General features: G+C 37.8%; 1 protein-coding gene across 1 annotated transcript; it reads right to left on the reverse strand.

The window, feature by feature from the left end:
* Positions 1-4,236: 4,236 nt before the first annotated feature.
* Positions 4,237-24,444, reverse strand: TMEM182 (transmembrane protein 182). Its single transcript, XM_036385206.2, has 5 exons — positions 24,099-24,444; positions 23,586-23,685; positions 22,083-22,181; positions 13,453-13,590; positions 4,237-5,420 (listed from the first exon to the last, which is right to left on the reverse strand). Exons 1-5 carry the CDS (start codon positions 24,237-24,239, stop codon positions 5,197-5,199), a joined length of 702 nt encoding a protein of 233 aa, XP_036241099.1. The 5' UTR covers positions 24,240-24,444; the 3' UTR covers positions 4,237-5,196.
* Positions 24,445-24,747: the final 303 nt, after the last annotated feature.

The raw sequence follows: 24,747 nt of genomic DNA on the forward strand, positions 1-24,747 counted from the left end.
GATATTAAGAGCAGGTTTCAAATCTAGTTCAGATCTCATAAAGATATCCTCTCTGCTACAAAATCTCACCCTGGACTGAACATAAAAAGACAAAATTAGTCCTTTTCAAGACAGAATCATCAAAGATCAGTGCCCATCAAAGAGCTTTACTTGGAGGAATAAAGAAAGAGGCCAAATTTCAAGATAATGCAGACAGTCAGTGAGACTGGAGTGCTTGAAGCTGCTGGAATTTTTTTAAGTCATTCACAAATACTATATCTACCCTTGACAGGTCATTTCATTCTATTTAGCACTTTTTATTCTCTGTGGTTTATAAGCTCTTAAGCAAATGTAAGAGGGAGGAAAAGCTAACATGTCTGATAATACACTATATCAGGCTGACAACCTAACTGAATTTCCCCTGTGGTGCTAGCAAAATGCTGTTCCAAAAAGTAATAATGCATACAACCAAAAAAAAAAAAGAGAGAGAAAAAGGGGTAAAAGGGATCATAGAGATCATGCCGTCACATTTAATTTCAGAGAACAAAACCTGAAGCTGATTTCTCTTTAGATCAGTTGTATACCAGTTGGAAAATGGGTGCCTAGCACTGCGACAGAGTAATATGATCTGAGCTTTAAATAGCTGCCAAATAACCATGTGGTGGCTGGCAGCATTAAACGTGTTGCAATGAGAATGATCTGTTTCAAAGTAAAGCCACATAACAGAGGATTAGTCAATCTGATGTGGTATAGAAGAGGAGGGGGGAACGTTTTTCATTATCCTTCTGGGTTTCTTTCTGGTTTAAACGTCTTCCAACTCAAAGATGCATTAATTTAAGCTCTTTCTCTTAACTGGTTTAAAACCTGAACCATGTCCAGGTCATTTCAGATAACATCTCCTAAGGTACCCGGGTACAAGGTGGGGAGTAAGTGTGACAAATGTGAAGTAACACCACTGAGACTGTTCCCTTGATTTAACCTAGTACAGAGTGGCTGCCTCTCGGTGTGAAAGGCACCTTCCCTGCACAGAGCTGCTCTCCACCATCCAACCCCCCCACTCCACCACCATCGCCCCACTTCCCTAGTTTGTACCAAATGCATTCTTGCCAGATTTTAGGAACAGATAAGGAACAGATCCACAGCAAGTAACATGGGGTGATTTGTACTCCAAGCCCTTTCCTTATCCTCACAGCAAAATGTTGAGCCTTGCAGCACTCCATGGGGCCCTTCTGGGCTCTTTGGGACACAGGAGAAAATCAGGTGCAGTTTAGAGATGACTAATCAGGAGTTGCTGCCAGCCCTCCATTCCTTCTTACCTTCAAGTCAAATGGCTCTCCTGACCACTATTGTAAATAGGTCTCCTGAGTAGATAAGGCATGTAAGGACTGGAAAGACAGACCAGTTTTGGTCTTAAACTGGTAATGTGAGTGAGAGACAGAGAGGGAAAAGTGGTGCTGTAAGAACTTGCGATTCTTCATCCCTTCTGTCACTTTTGATTATAGATGACTGACTTCTGTTTTCAATTTCAGTGTCTCCCCCAACTTCAGCTGCATCAGTTCAGGCTTACTGTAAGTTAACAGCAGAATTTCATGTGAACATACTTTATCTAGCCTTCACTGCCTGGGAATCACACTGCCAAAAGGACAAATAAGAACAGAAGAGCCAGAGGAGAGCCAGCTGCTGCATCAGAAGGTAAATAGCTCATTTAAGATGTTCAATATGACTTCGTAAAAGATAATAAGCACAACATACTTGGCAACAAGGATTTTGCAGGAATGAAGACAGCTATAGACATTACCTACAACTGTTTTACTAGCAGTTTACTAGCACACTGCAGAGTACAGTCTCAGCAGCAGCAGGTAGGCACCTTGAGGAGAAAAAAGCAGGCCTTTTTTTGCATTTCCTCAGAGAAGAACACTGTTTTATCTCATTAATGTAAATGCCAATAAACAGCCACAAATTTCATGAAGGTCAGCTCCAGTGAAACCTACAGCAGCTATCAAAATGAGTTAAAAGAATAAATGGGGAAAATCCTTTTCTGACTGGTCTTGTCTGCAGCTGCCTTTGCCACATTGTGTTGATGCATCCCCCAGGGATCAACAACAGCTGTACAGAGGTCTGGCAGATGGCATCAACAGAGGGACACTCACCTGTCTTTTTCTCCTTCCTTTCTCACCTCCTTCTCCTTATTTTCACACTGCCTCCTTTGCGGGCAGTCATAGTCCTTCCCATGTTTGCACTGGGCAAATGGATGATTTACAGATTGAAAGTAATCAGAAAATGCTTCTTAGTTACTCTTCTTCCTCACTCTTCCAAACACATTTCTTAAAAAATAAATCTCTTTTCTTCCAATATGATCACAGGCTATTAAGCCAGCTAGGAAATTATTAAGGAAAAAAAAGACAACCAAACTCCCAAACTCCTATGGATTTGTGAGGAGCACAGTTCTTTGACCAATTTCACAGAATATTTTGATTAGCGTATTTAATCCTCTTTACAATATTTTATTCTGTTCTCATGAAAATCCCTGCATCCCTGCCAAGGATTTTCTAGACAAAAGCATATCTGGAAGAATGCCACAAAGCAAGTCTCCTTAGCTGGCCTGTCTTCTCCAAGTTCTTACAAACCCATTCCCCTGCACATAGCTCTTTAACGAAATCAGAAGAACAGGAGTTAAACTGTGCTTTTAGGCAATAATCATCCAGAAATGCCTCCCCTCCACCCTTAACACCATTCCTTGGTCTGCAGCAACTACTTCTTACATATCATGTGCTTACCTACATACGTTTTTTGGAGGGAGCAAACAAACCCCACCATTTCAGAAGGAGCCTGACTTTTAGTTCTGCCACTAAGAGGGAATCAAATTAAAGCAAATTTATAGAGCTACAGACTGCTGCCAACGTATGAGTTTGAGTGAAAAATTTATGAGGACTCAAGAAATTTCTGCTGGTGTTGGAAAGGCTTTCCAGACATTTCCAAGGGAATCCTCAGAAACACATTAGATCTTGACAGCCATTACATCCACAGTCTGACCCAAAGGGTTGCCTCCAAGAGAGGATGTCTTGCACACAAAAGTGTAACTAATTTAGCTGCATAATGGAGAGAGTTCTGAAGATGCACATGGGCTGAATTAAGGGCACCACGGGAGCCTTTGGCTCAATCCTTGCAGAGTTTATTAGTTGCTGCTGCACACATGGTTGGGTTTGCTGGAAGAGGTCCAGCTCTGAGGCACCTCTCAATTCCTCCAGCTTCCAAAAGCTGCAAGAAAGTGGCTCAAGCATATTGCCCCCTTAAGCTCTTGTGGAGAAGGACTCTCCCCTGCAGAGAAGCAGACAGGGCTTGGGATGGGGTACCTAGTCAATAATTCTTGAGTTTACCTTCACAATTACCAGTGAGTGTCCTAGACTATAAAGAGGGCAAAAACCAACAGAATGTATTATTTGAGAAACAGTATGTGATTGTGTAATTAAGGGCAGGAATATAATACCATATGCACAACGAGCAGGGTTAATTTCAGCATTTCCTGACTAACCAACTGCATTATGGTGTAACCCTAATGTTCTCTGGATGGCTATCATTTATGTGGGGTTCATATATATATATATATATGCTTATGAATACTTGGTTAAAATTCACCCATCATACTCTCTGGCACAATAATTAAAAACACCATGTTATTTGCCAATAAAAATATTTTTGTGAATTGGTAATTATTCTAAACCTCACAGTCCCAGCTTCCCTACCTCCTACTCTTGTTGTCTTCCTGTTCTATAATGTATAACACTAATCTTGATGAGGGAAAAATAAATAAGTAGCAGGAAAACCTGGAAAGCTTCCAATCACAAAAGCTCCCAAAATGGAATAACATCCAATCTGGCTCACCACATCTTCTCTGTGGGCATTCCTTTCCTGCCTTTTAGCAATGCTTTCAGTATTCATAACAGCTGTGGAATTAAGCATTATGAACAAGAACAAACCGACATGAAGCCTTTACTTTTCCCCATCAGCCCCAAACTATTCTGCATCGAGTTACAAAGTGAAAACCAGCATACTCTCAGATGGATTTAATTTCTATTTGGGCCCAATGCCAGACAAAGTTTCCCCATTGTTAAAACTCAACCCCATCTTTTCCATACCATGCATGCAGTCTCATCCTTACCCCATCTTCCACACAGATGTGCATGCACACACACAGAACCAGCCACTCCTACAATGGAGTACCAAATCCATCTCCCTGGCTGTCTTAGCCAGGCTCATTGCTTTCCCTAGCAAGCCTAGTAGGCAAGTTGGATTTGGTCTATAATGCAGATTTTTAACATGTGGGACAATGAAGGCTGCGCAAGACACACATTTTCATGTCCTAAATATTGTCTTGATAATAAACCTTTTTAATAAAAAATTAATTTTACACAACCATGAAAATATTTTTTAGAGGAGCCAGTTGTTCCACTGAAAAATAAAAGGGTTAAAACTTAATTAAAATATTAATGCTATAATTCAAAATACAATTTTGGCATAACTTCAGATAGTGAAGGCATTCTGGCTTACAGGATCATGCAACACATGGATTTCAGAATACAGAAGTATACAGCTTTCAAATGCATACAGAAAAGAGAAATGGGTAATAGAACAGTTAATCTTTTACACATTCATGGCAATTGTCTTCTCTCTTGTCCTCTTCCTATGGATGCTGCATGAACAACTGCACTCTATTTTTATAAAGTGCAGACATGTTTGCTGCTATTAAAGCTAAGGCAAGTAGTGGAAAACAGGAGAGGAGGTAGATTGAATTACTGTGTTTGAATGTTTGCCTTCTCCTCTACCTTATGCCATTCTCTATAAACAGAAGAACAGTATAAATGTAAAAGATAAATGTATAAAATGTTGATTTGAGGCAATTCATGTTCATGTTTTACTTGCAGAAAAATTTTGTCTTCTTCTGTTTATTAACCTACAAAAATTCTGCTAATAGTACAATGTGAAGAACCACATGTGTACTTTCTAAATAATTAAAAACAACTAGTTGGAACTAAAGGTTGTTTCTTCCTGTACTGAGTTTTGTGTCCCTTACCCTTAAACAAGTAATAGAAGAACTTCCAGAAGTCTGCCTGCACATTTAAGATTGCCATAATGGTAATAATGTACAAAATTTTGTTCCAGTTTTCACTTGTCACAAAGTTTCACAAGTATTGCTGTATTCCCTTCAGCAGCGTCTGACTAGTCTGAGTGTAAATAAATGTAACGCCCTACCAACAAGAACAGCATTCCTGCTAATAAAGCAAAAAATACTCCTATAGGAGCCAGCATAAACGACCAGCCATAACGTACATAAACAGCAAAGTCTGGGCAATCCATCTTTTTCATGTTTGTGTAGTTTTCCAGATCAGCCATGGCCTGGACCCAGATGACATACATCACGACTACCAGCGAAAACAAGACACCTGGAAAAGAAACACCAGGTTTTAACAACAGAGTGTGAGACAGATGCTGGGTGCATTTACTGTATTACCTAAAAAGCCACCAATGCCTGAGGTCCTGTCTGCATGGCACTGTCAGCCACCACTGGATAATTTTTGCCTTTGGCTTCCTCTAACTAGCACTACCCCCATCTTGCTCCTGATCTGCACTGAAAGGCATGCTCCCATGACATGGTGATATCTGGTTCTGGTAGGCAGACCTTGGTGACAAAATTCATGCAGGTATTCACTGTTTTGAATTCAGGGGTCAAGGTGGGGGAAGGAGGGGGAAGGGAGTGGGACAATCTGGGAAAAAAATGTACTTTTGATTCCCAAACTCTGGCATTGTTTTTATCGGTTTTATGGATGAGATATAGAAAGGAGTGGGAAATCTTTCTATTATCTTCACCTCTCTGCATTTGCTTCTTTATTCTTCTGAAAAGGGCTGTGTTTGGAACACAAAATTTCAGAGTATTCTACTCAAATATTTTGCATAAAAATTCAAATGCATTTAATTCAAAATCATCCACCTTTATAAAAGAAGCTCTTGGTAGAAGAAAAAAACCCAACAATAATTAAATAATAACTATGAAGCAGGCTATTAGGAATAACCTCAAATTGGATACAACAGTTTCCTGAAATTAATCCACCACATAATTCACAGCCTTTTCCAAACCACTCCTCTGAAAGGCCTTTGAATTGTTTATACATGATAGTAATAGGAGCACATGTCCTTACAAACTTCGATAATCTCCTTGTTACTATACACCAGAAGAAGATATAAGAAGAAAGTGCTTTCCAGAGTATCAGTTGCATTCCTAATATTTCATTTCACTTTAGAGGAATGTGGACACTTGAGAAATGCAAGCCTGCAGAACAGATGCTCCAGAAGAAGATCTGCTGGAGGACTGAGGGCACGAGCCTAAATTTTTTGCATGCTTCAGCCTGTACCCATTTGCTCCCTGAGCTCCAGCTGTCACAGCAAAGTTGCAGCAGCAGGACCATCTATTCCAGCGATCAAATACTTGAGGGGCACCACCCCATCACATTTTTATCCCAGAATGTTTAGGTGCCTCATTAAAACACAACTCAGTGCACAGTCCTGGGAACACTCACTACCAAACTTGAGGTTACCAGCTGTAAGTCACAGGTATTTGTGGTATCTTCTCCATCCTGCTAAATACTTGCAATGCAACCTTGAACAAATGTGATATTTGCGGCAAAACCCACAAGTGCACTTTGGAAACACCCATGGCCAGGGATTTTCTTCCATATCCACATGTCCCGGTAACCTTTGATGGTTACCTTTCCCCATCCCCAACCTGAGATGCTGCCTCAGAACCTCCTTTCCCACCCTCTCTGCCCATTTACCAGGGAGCAGCTCTTGTCTCACTCCCTCATTTGATGCAGACAAAACCAGATAGGTTAGGTGGAGCAGCTTAACCTGGTAATCTGGTGATATTCCTGCTATTGCTTTATGGAAAAAATATAATATCTTTACATACATCCTGAATTTCTGACAGGTGAGAGCTCATGGCTCAATCCTTAAAAACATTATCTTTTGAAGACCAACAAAAAAGGGCTGAGGCATAATCAAAACATTCCCAAAGGATCTGCAGTTTCTAAGAGGCTGAAATAATAGTAGAAAAACTAAATAAAGAAGGAGGCAGACACATTTAAAAGAAGGAGGCAGACACATTTCATGTGTATGAAATACACTTCCAGGATTACATTTTTTTGCTAAGGTTCAAATTCCTAACAAAGTTTGGAAAAACCCAACACTCAGCTCTAAGATGCATAAATTCAATTTTGAAAGTATTTTACCTAAGTAAAACTCAATTTTGATGGAATTTAGTACTGTGCTTGTATTAAACATAAAACCACTGAAACAATCAGAGAGAAGGATCGCCATAGGGCCAGACAAGAAGAATAAGAAATTAAATTGAAAACTCTTCAAATATAATTCAAATTGAGCAGAAGATTCCTATAACAGAACATCTAATGATAACAGGTAATGTGGGCAACACAGGAAAATTAGAACAAAACAGAGCTAGTAACTTTTGATTAAAAAAGTAGAAAGATTCTGGGAAAAATTCATAAATCAAAATATTAGATATCTGGATTTTGTTCAAGGTTTCAAAATTTGAACAAAAATTATAGCACTAAGATTTGGAAAGATACATTAATAATCTGGCAAAATCCACAAGGACATTTGAATTTACCTCTTCAACTGACTGTGCCTATGCATTTTCAAACTAGTTCTCTATTTAATCTCTGCATGGGGGAAAACTTAGTCCAAATCAATAATAATTCCAAAAGTAGTGATGCATATTCTGTTACTATAGCAGCAGGTAAGTATAACCAGGCCTCGCACATCTGGAAAGCCCTCTGGCATCCTGGGTAGAGCAGAGTTATGTAGAACAGTTAGTCAAAAACATCCATCATTAAAACAAAACTGCATCAAAGGTGCTTTAATCTAGAAATGGGCACCCCTTGCTCTTCAGACACTCTGAAGCAACACCTAGGTGGTTAAGCTAGAATCAACACCATGTAGGTGCAAAATAGCAAGCCAGGGCTGCCAGTGGTAAAACAACTTCAGGGAATCTATCATCCATCGGGTGTGATTTCACAGCAAGCTGTTACACCTGTGAGTGGCAAATTGTTGGGTATGGAAATTTTCAGAAGAAATGTATGTCAAGCAGAGATAAATGTCCTTTCTTAAAAGGGAAGAAAAAGAAAGGAAGAGTATGCAAACCCTCTTAGTTAATTAAGGCACTAAAGGAGTATTTAAGCAGTCTCATCACCTGCTAATGGAGACTAATTAATAGGTGTATTACTTAGCATGTTCAATAAATATCTTGAACAATAGGATTAGGCTAAGTAAAAACTGACCATGTCCTGTTGCCACCATCAGTATTTCATTCATTAGCACTCCTTTTGTCTAATTTTCACAGAGTTATGACTTCACGGGAGTTAAGCTCTTAGAAGTTCACTGAATGTATATTTATCCTGAGAAATCTACTCCTGCACTCTTGCACTGACAATCTATTGTGAATGTTGTGAACTCTCAAAGGCAAGCTCCAAGACAAAATTACTGAGATTGAAAAAAAACCAAAATCCACAATTTCTTGAAGCAAATATTTTTCAGAACAATGTGTGCTGTGATATATCTCTACATTTTTGGCATTTAGACCTTTTTCATAGAGTGCAGGCATCCTTTTGCCTTTGGCTTTTAGTGAATAAAAAATAGCAGTTGCATGAATCAGTAATGATGAGGGAAATTATTCCTAAAACATGAAATATGTCTGAGAGAGATTAAGACAAATAAATACTTCCCTCCTACTCCTTTTTCTTTCTTTTTTTTCCATTTTCCTTTTTTTTTTTTATAAACACACATGTTTGAAACACAGCACTGTGCAGTGTGATAAGACATGGACTTCTCTGAGGTCACTCTTTTCTGTCTTTCACATTCATTCTTTTGAATTTCTTTCAAACAAATACTTGTGCATATTGTAGAGGAGAAAGAATACAGAACCTTTAGAAATGTCTGTGAATTCAAGAAGCAGTTTGCTGGCCTTTAGTACTGATTCTTCCCACGTAGAAATGCCTTTCACTTGTCAGTGGTGAATGGCTGTTTATGGCATGAATCTTTTACTATGCAGACATGAAGACAACAGGTGCTGAAAAGAATGATGTGAGCTTTTTACTTATGCCTGGAAGTTTAGAACTCTTTATCTCACTTGAGGAAAACTTCTGTGTGTGTGTGTAATTTTTTTTATTAAATGCATTTTTCTGTTCTTGTCCTTATTTCAGATTCTACCACCTACCTTGGCCTATTGTGACCTTTATTTAAAAATAGTGGTTGACATTCTCTGCTGAAGTACTTGCAGAGGATCCCATGCAAAAGTTATGGAAGTAGGTACATGTCTCTGAAAACAGACTTTTGTCCTCATCTAGGATCTCAAACTAAAGTACCATCTTGTTTCGCTCTTTTGGCAGGAAGCAGCAGTCATACTTCTAATCTTGTTTCTTCACCAGGGTGTGATTCTGTAATGCTCTGTGCACATCCTGGTATATTGCTTATTGGCATCAGTACAAGAGGACAGTTTTCACTACCAGCAGGCAGAAAGAGGCACAAGGTAATTATGGACTTTATTGAAGTCTGCTCTAAGAGATCATTTTATGACTGATTTCCCTTCTTTTCCTATGACCTTTGAAGCAACTATAAGGCTTCTCACAGTTTTCAGTACCATAGCTGCTCCTGGACCATCCTGTGATGTTACAGACACGGAGATGAGGCTGCAAAGGCAGAACTCAAATCACTGACTATGGTATAATTGAACTGATACTCACTTTTCCCCACAGGTCTTGCAGGTGTAGTTTTACCTGTGGACTCAGGTGGTTAACACAGTTACAAAGTTTTGCTACTCCCAGTTAAGGAAAAATGGGTCAGGAAAATGATAGATGGTGTTAATTGTAGTTACGATGGCCACAGAATGGCAAAAGTTAATATCCTAGGATGAATATGAAAGGTAAGACCCAGAACCTACGAGAACACACTGCAATCTCTGCAGAGAACTGGTAGGCAAGATCCCAAGAGAGGCTGCCTTGAAGGGCAAAGGCTACCTTAAAGGTCAGAGGGCCCAGAAGAATCTGGTGTTGCTCATAGACAATTTCCTTAAAGTACAAGAATAGTTCCTTTATGTGTACAGCAATTCAAGCAGGTCTTGCAAAAATGAAAATTAACCTCATACAGAGCTGCATTAGCAAGAACACCATCATTAGATTTGAAAATATTATCACCCTTTATTCAACACTTGTGATATCATATGTGGTAAGCTATGTCCAGTTTGGGGTCCCCATGTGAAACAGAGGTACTGAAAAACTGAGGTGATGACCACCAAAATGGTTGGAGAACAAGTAGAGGCTGAATGAGCTGGGGAATTTTAGTCTAGAGAAGAATCCAGTCTTCATTTCTCTAAATGGAGTTATAGAAAAGATGGGGATAGATTTTCAGAGACCTACAGACTTGAGAGGATGAGATGTAATAGTCACAAACTGCATCAAGGGCAATACCAGGTGAAAACAAGGAAAGAAGAAAACATTTCTCACAATGAAGTTGGTCAAACTGGGACAAGCACCCAAAGATGCTGTGGAACATCACTGGAGATTTTAAAAACTTGATTGGATAAGGCTCTGAGCTGTCTAATCTAACTTCGAAAACAACCCTGCTCTAAATGGGATGTCAGACTTGATTGCCACAAGAGGTCCTTTTCAACCTAAATTTGTGTCACGCAGGATCTCTGTTTAGGCTTCTTGAATGGGTCCCTCCAAAGGGCAAATCTATCTGCCTTAGCACAGAGAAGGTGAGGTGTCCATCTGAGTGTTTCTTACTGTTGACAACAGAAATTTAAGCAGTTGGTTCATATAAAACAGCTTTCAGATGGCTGAACAGTTGACAAGAATCTCATTCCCAATAATATCTTCAGCTACTTCCTGAACCCTTAGAGGTCACAACAGATCATGCTACAAGCTGCACTCTTCAGTTGAGGGAGAGCTTTTATCTGCTCCTAATTTATAAGTTAAGGTTGCAGAAGGATAAAGATACATCCAATAACATATTTCATCTAACTTATTTTTAAGACAAGTAGGAAAATGACATTTTCCTCTTCTTAAAAAGAAGAACTTCTTCCTAACTTCCAAAGAACAATCATCTAGTCTAACTTCCTTCTCGGAAGACTATTCTTTACAGTATAACACATACTTGAATTTTGTGGTAAGACATCATCCAGGCTCTTTCAAATCAATGTGCATAATTCCTTTTTTTTTTTCTTCAAAACAACTTGCTGGTTTCTGTCTTAGAAGAACTCTTAACTTCACCAAATCTAAGTCACATTAATCTAAGTCACATTACATCTTTTCATTTTCCCATTAGGTCTGTGTTTAAGTAGATGCAGACCCTGGCTGCATCCTGATCACATGTTTGAGAAGTGATAAATATGCCCGACTTCTCATCACTCTCCCCTTCCATGTCCTGCTTTGATTTGGCAGGCAGTTAAATCAACTCTCTAATCCTGAAGGAGATAGGCACAGGAAGGGATCAGGGCAGCAGGGAGACAGTAGAGCCCATCATCCTCTTCTGCATCAGATTCTATCTTATCTTGCTCTGTCTTGAGCAAACTGAATGGGTCCTATTTTCTCCTGCCACCACCACTTTTTTGACAAATTATAGCAGGATTTTGCTACAGACCTTTGCTTTTCAACAACAGTAATGGTAATAGTAAAAATAACATAGCTTTTTTCTAAAGCCCTGATTGAGAACAGTCCTGAAGTTGAAACATGCTGCATACAGAGAGAGTAAAAAAATCAGGATTTCCCTTGAAGAACATTTGCTCTATAGGGACAAAGGGTAAAGGGGCACAGACACAGACCCAAGGTCACACACTGGGATAATAAAGCTCACTTAACTTCACATACCTAAAGAAATAGTCTCTCTAGATTCTCTTAGTAAAGGGAAGAGAGGTGTAGGGTTCCTCAATAGCACATTCATCTGATCCAATTAGGCCCCTCTTTCAGTGTGAAATGAATCCCCAGCTGGGGGAACTTCTTACATGCCTACCGTTTTTACTGCCATTGAATGTTATTGCCTCTTGCAGGCCTCGTAGGGAAGCCAAGGGAGGCTAGCACAGGCTTGGGGATCTAACTTTCCCCTACCTAAATGAGGGCAATGAACTGACCCAGAGTGGAGAACACAAGCGTCGCTTTGCACCTCTGCCAGTCAGTTCCACATCTTTCAAGTGCCCTTTTTCCTCTCAAACAGCTTCTGCTACTTTCTAGTGACAGCTGAGGTTTTTCATGCATTACAAATGCAGAAAAAGAGCAAGACTCACATGGGCTCTTGCCCTGCAAATTAGTGACAAAAAGCATTGAAATATCTTAGAATCTCCGTCAGCCTATGAATATTTTTCGTATGTCTTTTAAAAGTGTGGAGGAGCAATTCTCAAGAGATGAAATGTAAGTATGCAGGATTTTCTTCAACTAAAATATTATAAAATACTTCCCACACTTCACTGAGAGTCCTTTGGAAGGGAATAATGATCACTAGCTGCATATGAAGAGCTTAGAGGTGCAGTGGGTAAGCAAGGTCAGGGGGTCAGTAGGAGAAGCAAAAAGAGAGCCCAGGCCCTGTGGTCCTGACACAGGTGGCTCTGCCCTGTAACACAATATGTTCTCACAGGGCTGCCTCTCATCAGGCTTTAAACCGAGGAGAACAGAGATGGAGCACATACTATCATTTACAACCTATATAACTATATCTTACACACCAGTGTGACACATTCACAGACTTTTCAAGGTTAAGCAAACAGCATGCCAATGAGCTGTCCACATCAGCTGAGTCCTGGGAGGGTGCATCCTCCACTGTATGTGCGGGTTATGAGGAAGGAGGGAATTCAGTTATTTGTTATCTTTCATTCGCAGAGGTTTAGAGCTCCTACTTACTCATACATGACAACTACTTTGTTTAGTCCCATCACATTCAAAGCATTTTCCTGTATTGGTCATGTATATGTGTTCTGTCTCCCAACTTCTTCAGAATCCACTGTAATCATCTTTTGCATCACTGATAAAGGACTAAACCCTCTCCTTAGCTAAAGCCCTTGAGATTCCTATGAGGCGACATCCTTAAATATGCATTCTTTTTCCTGTTAAAAAAAGTAGATTGAAATTGCAGTGTAATTCCATTATTTGTCCTGGATGTGGGGTTTTTTAACCTTAACCCAAAGCTTAATATAAGGGTTTTTTAACCTTAACCCAAAAATAGCTTTTATAATAGCTTCATGACTAAATAACTGTGCAAAGAACCTGTGTCCAAGGCAAGCATCCACAAGCCAAAGGATTAGAAGCATATGCTTTCTCTTTCTTTTAACCAGGATTGATACAATTTTTGGTTAAGGAAAATGGAAGAAACAACTCATCCTTTCTACTCTATAATTGACTGAGTAAACAGTATACCCACCAGCAATGATGAAAAAGCCTCCTCCTGCTTTGTATAAAATGTGACTGGCAAAAGGAGCTGCACAGATGATGAGGAAACTAGCCACCACAACAGTGAGTACTCCCAGGAGCATAAGAACTGTCCAGAAACCTCGATAAACTAGAGAACAGGAAGACATAAGAAAAAGAATAAAATGCTTTTTAGAACTTATCCAAGTGGGTAACAAATATTTTTCTTTCCCCTTCTCTTATCACTTGCCTTATTAATAAATGAAACACTAATTTTATTTTGCATATACATTATATATCATGTGGATCAAAATAGGTTTGATTACCAGCCCTTACCTGATGATCATGGAAAACAGCATGTAAGTTATTGTGAATGAAATCCATCTGCTGAATATTTAGCAATACCTTGTAAGATAGCAACCTGACCAAACTGACACTCTTTAGAAAATGGTACAGCAAAGCTATAGCAGTGATTCCTTGGGATAAATGATTAGATTGACAGGATTCAATTATTTTACCAAAATTGTGTGGAAGAAGCAGAGAGCTGCAACATCTTGACACTCCTAGTGCTGAGACTGTATCACCAATAACAATCTGTAAGTTCTTTACAATTTACGGCTGGATAATGCTCCTTATATATAGCCATATTCTGCAGGAGAAGCTTAAGCTAAGAACAGGGAGAAACTAAAAAAAATGTAAACTGTATTTCTGAAAAACAGCTAAGTGTCTTAAACCAGCCTATTTCTGCTCTAAAGCTCTTTGTATTTTATTAAATTTAAAATGTGATGTTTCAGAAGCCCGTTAGGCAGTGCCAAGCAGTGCTGAATTAATGGATGCAGCTGGTGATAAATGAGCTGAGAGTTTTGTGACATACTCTGGCCAAAAGAGTCTTTCTAACAATTAGTTTTTAGCTGGTTAATTGCACATCCATTTAACAAAGTCATCATTTTACAAATGCTACAAGAGTGACATAAATTTCTCCCATGAATTTAAAAATTGGTACATTAACACAACCCATTAGTAAAATTATGAGTTGTAAAGATCTCCATCGTCAGATCTGAAAATCTTGAAGCACTGACAATTCAGTCAGTGAAAAACATTTCCACCCAACTGAGGGAAAGCATATAAGCCAGCTGGCAAGTCAGGAAAAGTGTATCACAAAAGAAACTGCCACTTATCATCTGACAGCACCTACTTACTGTTATGGAAAAACACAACCAAGCAACTATTATACTGGTTCATACCCTGGAAGACTCAAATTCATACAGCTTGTTAGAGACAGCTATTCAGTAATAATTCAGGTTTGCTCTCATCTGAAATCTGAAGGCTCACTAGGCATTAGCAGCTCGTGTTTCCCACTAATGTATTCCAAAAGTCTATGGTTTTTAACTTGACCAGCTTAACACAAGTTAAAGAATACATCATCAGCCTTGTAAATGTATTAGCTATACCACGCTCTCCACATTACATTAGCCACACTTTTTAAATAACACCCTTTTTAATCCAGGCAAACATTCAGAGACATAATTTTCCGCCACACTGATCAGCAGATTTGGGCATAAAAAGGATGAATGTGTCTGAAAATACCTGGCAGAAGGGTTAAGATTGTGGTTTGGTTCATATCCAAGTCTCCACTTCACATAAACAAAAAGTTATTGGAGTAGTAGGTAAGAAATAAGGCTATGGCTCAGCAAACTGTTAAATGTGTGTGTTGCTTTAAGTACTATACCTCTTATGGGATTTAGGCACCTGTTTAAAGTTAAACACATAGTTAAATGATTCACTTAATGCAAATGGACAGCGAATGGAGACCTAGAAAGGTAAATCTCTCAAGTCCTTCAGTCCTGGGTTTCTGAAGCAATTTCATATTATTTTACTCATGGGGCTACTTTGATAAGCTTCATTGCAGTCTCCAAGTCCATGGGACATTACTTCCTCATTTAAAGCCTAATACCACTAAATCAATCTATAACCACCCAACTCTTTTACATGGGTGGCCCAAGGTACTTCAAAGTCATACTACATAATAGGACACATTGGCCAAAATGAAGCTTGAAAAAGCTTTCTTGTATATTATTATGGTCAGTCACCTAAGTCATGGAGCAGTGTTTCTATTTTCTCAATGGAGGAGGACACGAGATTCTCCAGCATTACAAAACCAACATCCATTTTCATTATTCACTCATCATACAGGAAGCTTCCAAGTCTGTTTTTAGTGAGATTTCATGAGTAAAGCTTGATTTGATGTTCAAATATTCTTAGAAACAGAGCACAAAAGAAGTACAAATGTAACTGATGAAAATTTGTTTCAACCTTTCTGTAACTATACAAGAGAAAAGCTGTTTCTCTGCTCCAACACTGTAACTATTTAATGCATTGTGTGGGAAATACTGATTTCACCTCGCTATCGCCTGACAGAAGCTTCCATTCTATTTCTCCAAAACAGTTATTTACTCTAAAGAATCACAGATAAAGTATGATTATCCTAATACTTGTTTATTAAGCTAATTCAGTCATTAAACATCAATTAAAAAATGGAGTGTAGTTGACAGGTACAAAGTCTGCTCACAAATCTGTGACTTTTCAAGTAAAATATTACCCCCTCTAATCTGCAAGGCAGAAAGTCATTTGGTTCATTTGTGGCACAGGTCTGAGGAAACACCCTACGAGCACTTAGACTTTCACTTTTGCAAGGGAATTAAAAAGCCCTCATTTTCCTGCAAAGATGGCTCACTTATTTTATGATCTGATCATTTTTGCTTAGATCACATTTCCCATAATCTCTGCCTAGATGGGCAAGATCAATTTCTAAAGGGCTAGTCATTCAAAATAACAGCTCAGGCCTACTGCTGTCATTTAACTTAGCTGTCATCTATAGATAAACACAAAAGAGCAGGTTGAAATTAAATCTTCCTAAGAATGAAATTACTCTTCAAGTCAAAAACTTTGCTGCTCTGAGGTTGAGACACACAATAATAGATAAAATGCAACAGAGGATGCTGCTTTGAATTACTCCTCTTTACATCCCATGAAAAGGGCTGACACTGTGATCCAAACAGTCTGTTTCAAGAAATAATCGTTTGGTGAACCCATACAAAGTGTATCCATACAGAAGTGTTAACAGAAGTTTGCACAATTTCAAGTCTCACTGAGGTATTTCATAGGATAGCCCACGTTCTGGTCGAGATGACAAGGAGTACCCTTGCCTCTTTCAGATACTTCACAGATGTGTTAGAGTTACCCACCTCAAATACATGCATTATTCTGTGTTTTCTACAACAGAAGAAATAAAGTACAAGCACTACTGCAGAGTGCAAAGTAAACATATCTGCAGTGCTTAAAATCTTAGATACCATTTCTCTGTGTTGCAAGAGTACTAAACAGAAGGTTTTGTAACTCATCTTGGTAAGGCAGCCCTTTGTTGAGTACAACATTTGCCTAGGAAATGACAGGCAGGCCTAAAAATAAAAAAGACTTAGTGGAAAACAGGAGTACACACAACTGCATCATTGGGCCTGCATAGGACATTATATTCCTCCAAAATTGCATGACCTGTAGTTTTCCCTTGCTACTTGTTTTTCTCACTAAAGATCCTAATTTAGGTCCCTCCAGAGATTTTCACATTATTTGAAAACTAGAAGTATCTGGGTTTGTGCAGTCCCAAATTTTGGAGAAAGGGAGGAAATTACCACAAGCCTTCTTTTCTAGTGTAGTAGATCCCAGCATTGATCACAAACTGAAGTTCCAGATTCATATTTTAAGACATTACTGATGCATGATTTCAAAGAGAAGCAATAATTAATTTGAAAAGTTACAGAGCTGTATTACCTACAGTTACACTTGCGAAGCAGTCATGGACACCTCTGGAGCTTCATAATAGTTACTTAGGAACAGCCTAATGTCACAAAGCAACACCCTTCTACTGTTGGAGATGTTAACATTAGCATCATGAAAGCATATCAAGTATTTCACTGCCCTTGCTGACTCAAAGTGTTTTCAAAACACAGCCATCAGACCCATACAAGTACTGTGGTCTACCATAAAAACCCAGGCTACTTAATCTTAAATTTAATATCAACATGAATTGTTAAGCATTATAAAGATGTTAGTACAATGCCACATAAAAATTTCCAGAGGTAGGCAAAAGGTCTTAGAAAAGTTTCCTTGAACTACCATGGACAAGCTCACATCCAAAAGGGACCATTTCCTGTGATCTGACAATGATTGTATTTTAGAATGTGCAGTTTTTTACCTCTCTATTTAATGTAAGAGATATTGAAATGCTTTTGACAAGAGTTTTGCCACACACAGTGCCAATACAGTGAAAGGCAAAGTGCCTGAACTGCTCTCAACCAGGAGTATCTTCTCCGCAGATAAACAGCTGTAAATGAAATCACCTATCTCAGCAGCAGTACAGGAGACACACGTGGCAACACAGTAAACCTTGCAAGACTTTTCTCAGCTTCATTCAGCACCCTTTACTATCCCTTAGTAATATTTTTTTTCAAAAATAGTGTTAACACTAATACAAATACAATATTCACAAATACAAATATTCACAAAATGGATACACTGCTTTTTTAAAATGCTTCTTACTCTATAGCTGCTTGGGGGGCTACAGAGATCACACTTATAAATGTACTGTATCTCTCATGGGCAATTATATGACTATTACATAAGAGCATTTTTTCCCCTAGAAATAGACTACTGCTAACATTTCACTGGTACAACTTCTATTTTCAGATTTCATGGCTGATATTTTCCAGATTACTTTAGGTTAATTTCAACCCATTAACAAACCTGCCAATAAATTTGATCTCACCATTTTAGATTAAACAGTTGCTAAATCAGATTTTTGCTTCAGTTCTATAAACACTGTGTATTATCCATTAGGCATTACTTAAAATGCTGGCAAAGTGCCCAGTACTGGACAAAATAAGATACCAATAGTCAGGAAAAAAAATGCTGGCAGCTACAAATCAGAGTATTAAACTAATATGCCAGTGCTGCCCCACTAAAATGCTTCCACTTCAGCTTCAAAAGGTGTTGGGGTGATTTACAACAGTTAGGGCACTATTGTGTATTTCAAAATTAAGATGAAAAAAATCCCCTTAAAAATAAAAATAATGAATTAGTGACTAAGTGTTAGATTTTTCACTTCTTTTTCTCACAAATAATCTCACTATGGCCAATGGGACTATTTCCATGAGTAAGAACTTTGCACATTTTCCAAAAACAGGCCTAGTATTGTCCTATAGTAAAAGAACTTTAGGAAAGTGTGATAGCCCTTAAACATCAGTGTTAAGTAACCTAATGACATGATATTATGCATGAATCTAGCTAGCATTGAATTAATATTAAAAATACCATACTATTATGTTTTCAGAATAGCCTGATGGGGCAGCTAATCTGTTTATGATTATGCAATAATATGTCTATTTTAAAATATATAGGTTACTGCTGTCCTATTTCTATTGCCTGGTCTAATTTAATTTTTTTATTCCTAGGTTGTAGTTTACTGCACTTATATACATGAATCATCATAAAATGAATCATCATAAAATGAATCTGCTAGCAACACAATGAGGTGCTAAGTCAACTTAAGAGCTGCACACTATAAAAGTTGTCACTCTAAACCTCTGTACCATCACAGAAAGTCACTAGAGTCAGGCTTCCCCTGAGTTCATTTAGAACCTGTTTCAGGTTAAGATAAATGACATGGCCTATGAATTTCTTAACATACATTAACCATAAATGATGGATCACACAGCTTTTGATGATACCTTACACTACAGCTAGGGGAAGTCCTCCCCACTCTGTTGAGACTATTTAACAAAACCAATGAACGCACAGAACCATTATAACCATGATTAAAAGATATAGCCAACTGCAATTTCAAAGCAGTGCTATCTAGCCCTGTGAAGCTGGTCATGCATCTAACAGAAATTATTAAATTATCTGATACATTAAGGTATGCATTCAAACCTTCAATATAAGCACCCCATAAGCTTTTCTGCCTTTACATTTACATCTAAGTCTGCAGTCCTTGACACCAAGAGTTCATAGTCTAGGTTTGTATACCAGAATGAACCCAGCCTTTGGTCTAAATCTTTGTAAGGCAGACTGAAACACTAGAGTTCCCCATCCTCAGTGCTTTAAGATTTTTGGGAACTATAACACAAAAGCAAACCCAACATACAAAAAGATGTAAATAAACTAAGAGAGGATAGGTGAACCTGTTTTGAATTCTGGCCCAGAAAAGTTCTGAGTCACATTCCTACTAAAGCCAAAGGAGTTATGTCAACAGAGAACTTGGTCCAGACACTGCACTCAAAAAGCATCAGAGATTTCATGTTCCTCAGGCAACTTATCTTTGTCTGAGCTCTTTTAGCTGGATGGTGACACGGCGCTCCAACAAACCACACTTGTGTCTCCACACAAGTGACTGCACAAGGGGCTAAAGTTAAATTCAAATTCCTCTAAAATCCAAAAGTCTCTTAAACCAAATTGTCTGTAAAAAAGTCACATGCCTCTACTTGTTCAACAACTAATAGTGCTCTGAACAGAAAGTTAGAGATTTTTAGAAAATGTGTTGTATACATGTTTGATTTTTCTAATGAAGTTTAAAGGTCTTTATTCAGCTGTTTCTTTTTCTATGAAAGAGCAAATGAAGATGACAGAAAAATTATTGTTATCTTGTTATATTTTGTTAAAATAGAACTTGACTGACTCACTAAAAATACTATGATAAACCTGGGTAGAAGATTTGGGCTTTTTATCATCCCCAAAAGAGAACATGTCAAGAAAGGTATGAGCCATGAAAATGGTAATATTTTATCAAGAAAGAATAGCAGAACCAAAAAAGGGGAACAATAATCTCAAATTTTTGGTAGTGCCCTTTTATTCTAATTTTTGCTGATGCAAAGTATTAGATGCAGACAACTGGATATACAAATCATAAATGAAATCTTGTTCTTCGGGGAACCAAACTGGAGACTTTTGCCACTGGCTTTATAGAGAACCACTTCCTGCACTGGGAGTCAGGAAGAAGAGGATAACCTTGTCGCATTTCTTAATTTAGCAACTCCAGATGAAGCAAGGTTTTTAAAATCTGTTTGCCAAATATCACGGGCATGATTGTCAAACTAGACTAAAGGAGAAACAAGTTTTGAACTAACAGAAGAGATGATGACACAACCTTCTTCATAAAAAGTTGTGAAAGACTCTTGAGCAATCATAACTGTTCTAATAAATAACTCAGCTTGGATGCTGAAAATGAAATGTAGGCATAAAAAACCCCAAACCATCTTCAGTTTTAATGAGCTCGAAAGCAATCCAACTGTATCTATTTATATAGCAGGAATGGCTCTGAATATACTCTACCTGGGCCAGCATCTATAGTACAGTTCTGCCTACTTTTAATCTCCTAATATGAAATATAGATAGGAAAATTATATTTGAGCAGTGGTTCTTTTGGCAAACATTAACTAAAATTAATTAAACTTTTGATGATATTCCTTCTCTTTTTCTTTTTCTTTGTTTGTCCACTTCTGTGTAATCATGCAATATAATTTGAGGAACCTTTGTGAATGTATGAGTGAATGGTGGAATACAAACTCTGTCTAGGCTATTAGGAGCTGATGACTCTGTCACTTTCAAACGGAAAGATAAACTGTTCTAGATGTGCTGTGAAGTTACAGATTAGATCTCTGAATGGTGAGGTCTGAATTCTTCCTGGACAAACAGTTCATAATTTCTAAAGATTAACAGAACCATTATAATTTTAGTTTATTTTCTTTTTCATGTCTGCAGCATAAAAATTGGATTATAAAGACAATTCAAGGTTAGCAAAAGCATAATTACAGCCTCAGGACAGGAAGGGATCACTAAGTTCCTTAGTCAGCAAGCTCAGAGACATGTAGCATGCACACATCACAGGTTGTTTAAAAAGTCATGTGAAATAGATATCAGAAGTTATTTACTTCAAATGTATTTGTGTAAAGCTCTTAATATGAATAAACGTTCCTGGTATTTTTATCTCTGTCCTAAGTGTTGTAAAGACAGATCTTTCTAGGCACTATTCAAACATTAAATTTTCTATTAATATTTATCTTTCACATGTATATAAATATATACTTACATGTATCTCTGTTGCAGTACAAGAATTTCTCAGTGAAGTATATCTGAGTCACTTAAACTCAGATAGCATCAAGGCTCTGCTCCTACTTCCACATAAAGTAAAAATGCAGTAGATTTCCATACGTGTTTATTTATTTAACAAAAACAAAACCCCCGAAAAAAAAAAATTCCAACCAAAACCAGTTTTATTGAAATACATGACAATAAGTTCTTGTTTAATGTGTTCAGCCCAAGGAAGATAATTACTATGTTGGAGAAAAAAAACACTAAACAGGAAACGTCTCTGTTTTTTTTTGGTTTTTTTTTTTTTTCAGTTAAGCATTATTTATGTGCTTTGTTAAACAGGGGCTTAAATATTCATGTTGTAAAAGTATGAGAAGTATGAAATACCAAAATTCTGTTAATTAAACTGTGTGGAGAGATAAGGCTGTTTTATTTTGAAGCATCCAAATTGTTTTCTTGAAACTATGGGCATTGTATTCATTTGCACCAAACAATACTTACTGATTGCAGAGTCATAGGAGGTGGAGTTGTGTTCATCTCGGAGAAGAGGAAATGGGGACAGGTAAGCATGTGTACAATTCTTAGAAGGTGACTGGTTGGCTAAAAATGAAAGAAAGCTAAAGATTAATATTTTACTGCCCTAACAATATTGTGTGCCTGTTCTTCAAACGGGCAAACTGAGCTTCATAAGTCAAGATTTCAGGTCCGTTCCTAGGCAACATCTTACAGTGAATTTGGTTTGGTAAGAGACTCAAGCCTTGTTATCCAAACAAGAATATTCCTTAAAGAGCAATACAGATTTGTACCCTGGGACAGTAAATGAGCCCTGCTGAAAGCACACTGCAATTTATATGTGATGCATATGTATGCCTTTGCATGCATATGTACCTTTCTCATTTGAGAGTTAGTTATATTCTTCTCATTAATACATGTGCAGAAAAAAAAAAAAACAACCAAATAAACAAAATCCAGGCAATTACTTTTTCTTTTGTGAAAGAACAATGAAAATACCAAGCATCTTCAGAGTTTACTATGGCCACAAGTAAGAGTCCAGTCTATGGAATGAATATCCTCCAGAAATGAATAATTTCACCCTTTATACTAAATACTTCTAAAAATATCAACTTCTTCCTGGCAAAAGACAAAAGCTGACTATAACTTAAACCCCATCTAAGTTTCAGATTCCTGACCACATAATTTTCAAATAAATAACAAGGGGAAATTAACTACAGTAAATATTACATTTTCCACCCAAGACAAAGCAATATATTTAGCAAAATATGGGCTATTGAAGTCAAATCTGCATGATGGCACCTGCTTTTCACAAAGATTATGGAAATCTTGCAATAAGGTGAGGGAGCTCCCTACCTCAGAGGGAGTGCCAAAGACTGGAGAAGAAATTTTGCTTGATTTCTAAATGGGAGGTTTTGGTTGTAAAATACTCTCTGATCTTGTAATTCTATCTATCTTAGAATCCTGGATGTAGTGGAAGAAAGCAACGGGTCATCTGTGAATGTAATAAGGAAAAAACTCTTCTGGAGATGGTGTGTCCTACACCATTTTCACTGTGGAGTAGCCCATTCCCTTCTTAACCTACTTGTAGTCAGTTAAGAACAGATAGAGAAACTCCCCAAGCAAAAATTCCTGGACCAGGCTAACCACTAAGCTCTTTTTTTCCCTACTTAACAGAAATAAAGCAACTGTTTAACAGTAAGTGGTAAAGAACTTTGTAGCTAAGAATGGACTCAGGTTAGCAGGGCATCCATAACAATCACAGTGTAATCTGATAGCTAAACTTGTACCATTTTGTCCTGGGGTTTCCTATAGATTACAAGAGTGTGTGTCAAGAATTTATTTTAGGGTAGCTGAAGAACCTGATCCCCAAAGAAGCCATGAAATCTAATGATTCAGAAGACAGAAGGAAAAACAAAAAAAAACCCAACAAACCCAAACAATTATGAGAACAAATTACTGTAGATAAAGTAAAAGGAAAAAATTACTTACTATACCAAAACTTCCACATGCTGCCATTATTATCTCCTACATTTCCACTAAACCAGCACCTCCAGAAGAAGCCTTCATGATGGAAAGTGGCCTTCTCTCCCTACAGAGAAAGGAAAAAAAGAAAAAGAAAGTCATTATCATACAATTTTTAAATGGCTGAAAGAATTAAATGCAATTAGATGTTGATGCAAAAAACACTACCATCATAATGACACACACAACCTGTCTGAATTTAGGTCAGCTAGAACATTTATAAACAGTCCTTCTTCTTTTGAAAGAATATCATATTGCAAAAGCAGTATCACAAAATAAAAATTCACTTTAGAGTGATTATAAGAGGTTTTGAGGCAGGCTTGTAAGCCTCCAGAAGGACAAAATGAGTATATTCAAAAGTATACACAGAAGTAAAAATAGAAAATAAACAAAATTAGTATATTCAAAAGTTTATAAAATAAACACATCCAAGAATTCTACATATATAATTCTAATTATAAATAAAAAGTTCATACTAACCCCAGCACCTTCAGGCACTTCCGAACAAGTTCCTATTTCTGTAGCAAGAAGCCAATAATCTGTTCCAAATGCCACCAAAAAAAGCAAAACCCCCAGAGCTGCAAAGAAGCCTCCAAAAAATATCCCCACACTCAGTTTCATTATTGAAGTTATTAGGAAAAAAAAAAAAAAAACAAAACACCTTAACTACTGAAAAGGTTAGCAGTAAAATAAATTTAAAACAAATTATTGGGAAAGTAACTAAAAAACTGTATGGAGAAAATAGCTCATATCTGAAGAAGTTTCTCTTCACTTGACTTTCTGCCTGTGCCCTTCTTCCCAATGCCCTGTGAGTCGATTTGTGTCTCCGAATTTGTGTTCCATGTGGCTGACTCAAGTCTGACAGATGAAAAGGCCCTTCTATTTTAGGACACTGATGGCAGAGCTTTGCTCTGTTTCGCTGTCCAGGCGAGGCCAGTCAGAAATAGCTGACCTTCCCCTAACTAATCAGGGATTGACTTGAAATATTATTGCAGCTGGTGCATCATCACCAGTGGAGATGGAGTTGCAATGGCTCTGTCCATCTATGTGAGCAGCGTTACAGAGCACGCAGTAGTAGCAAGGACTTCCAAAGTTCAGGCCTGGTGGTGAATGTTTCCTTAGCTGCTAG

This window comes from Molothrus ater, chromosome 2 (assembly GCF_012460135.2).
Source record: "Molothrus ater isolate BHLD 08-10-18 breed brown headed cowbird chromosome 2, BPBGC_Mater_1.1, whole genome shotgun sequence".
NCBI lineage: Eukaryota > Metazoa > Chordata > Aves > Passeriformes > Icteridae > Molothrus > Molothrus ater.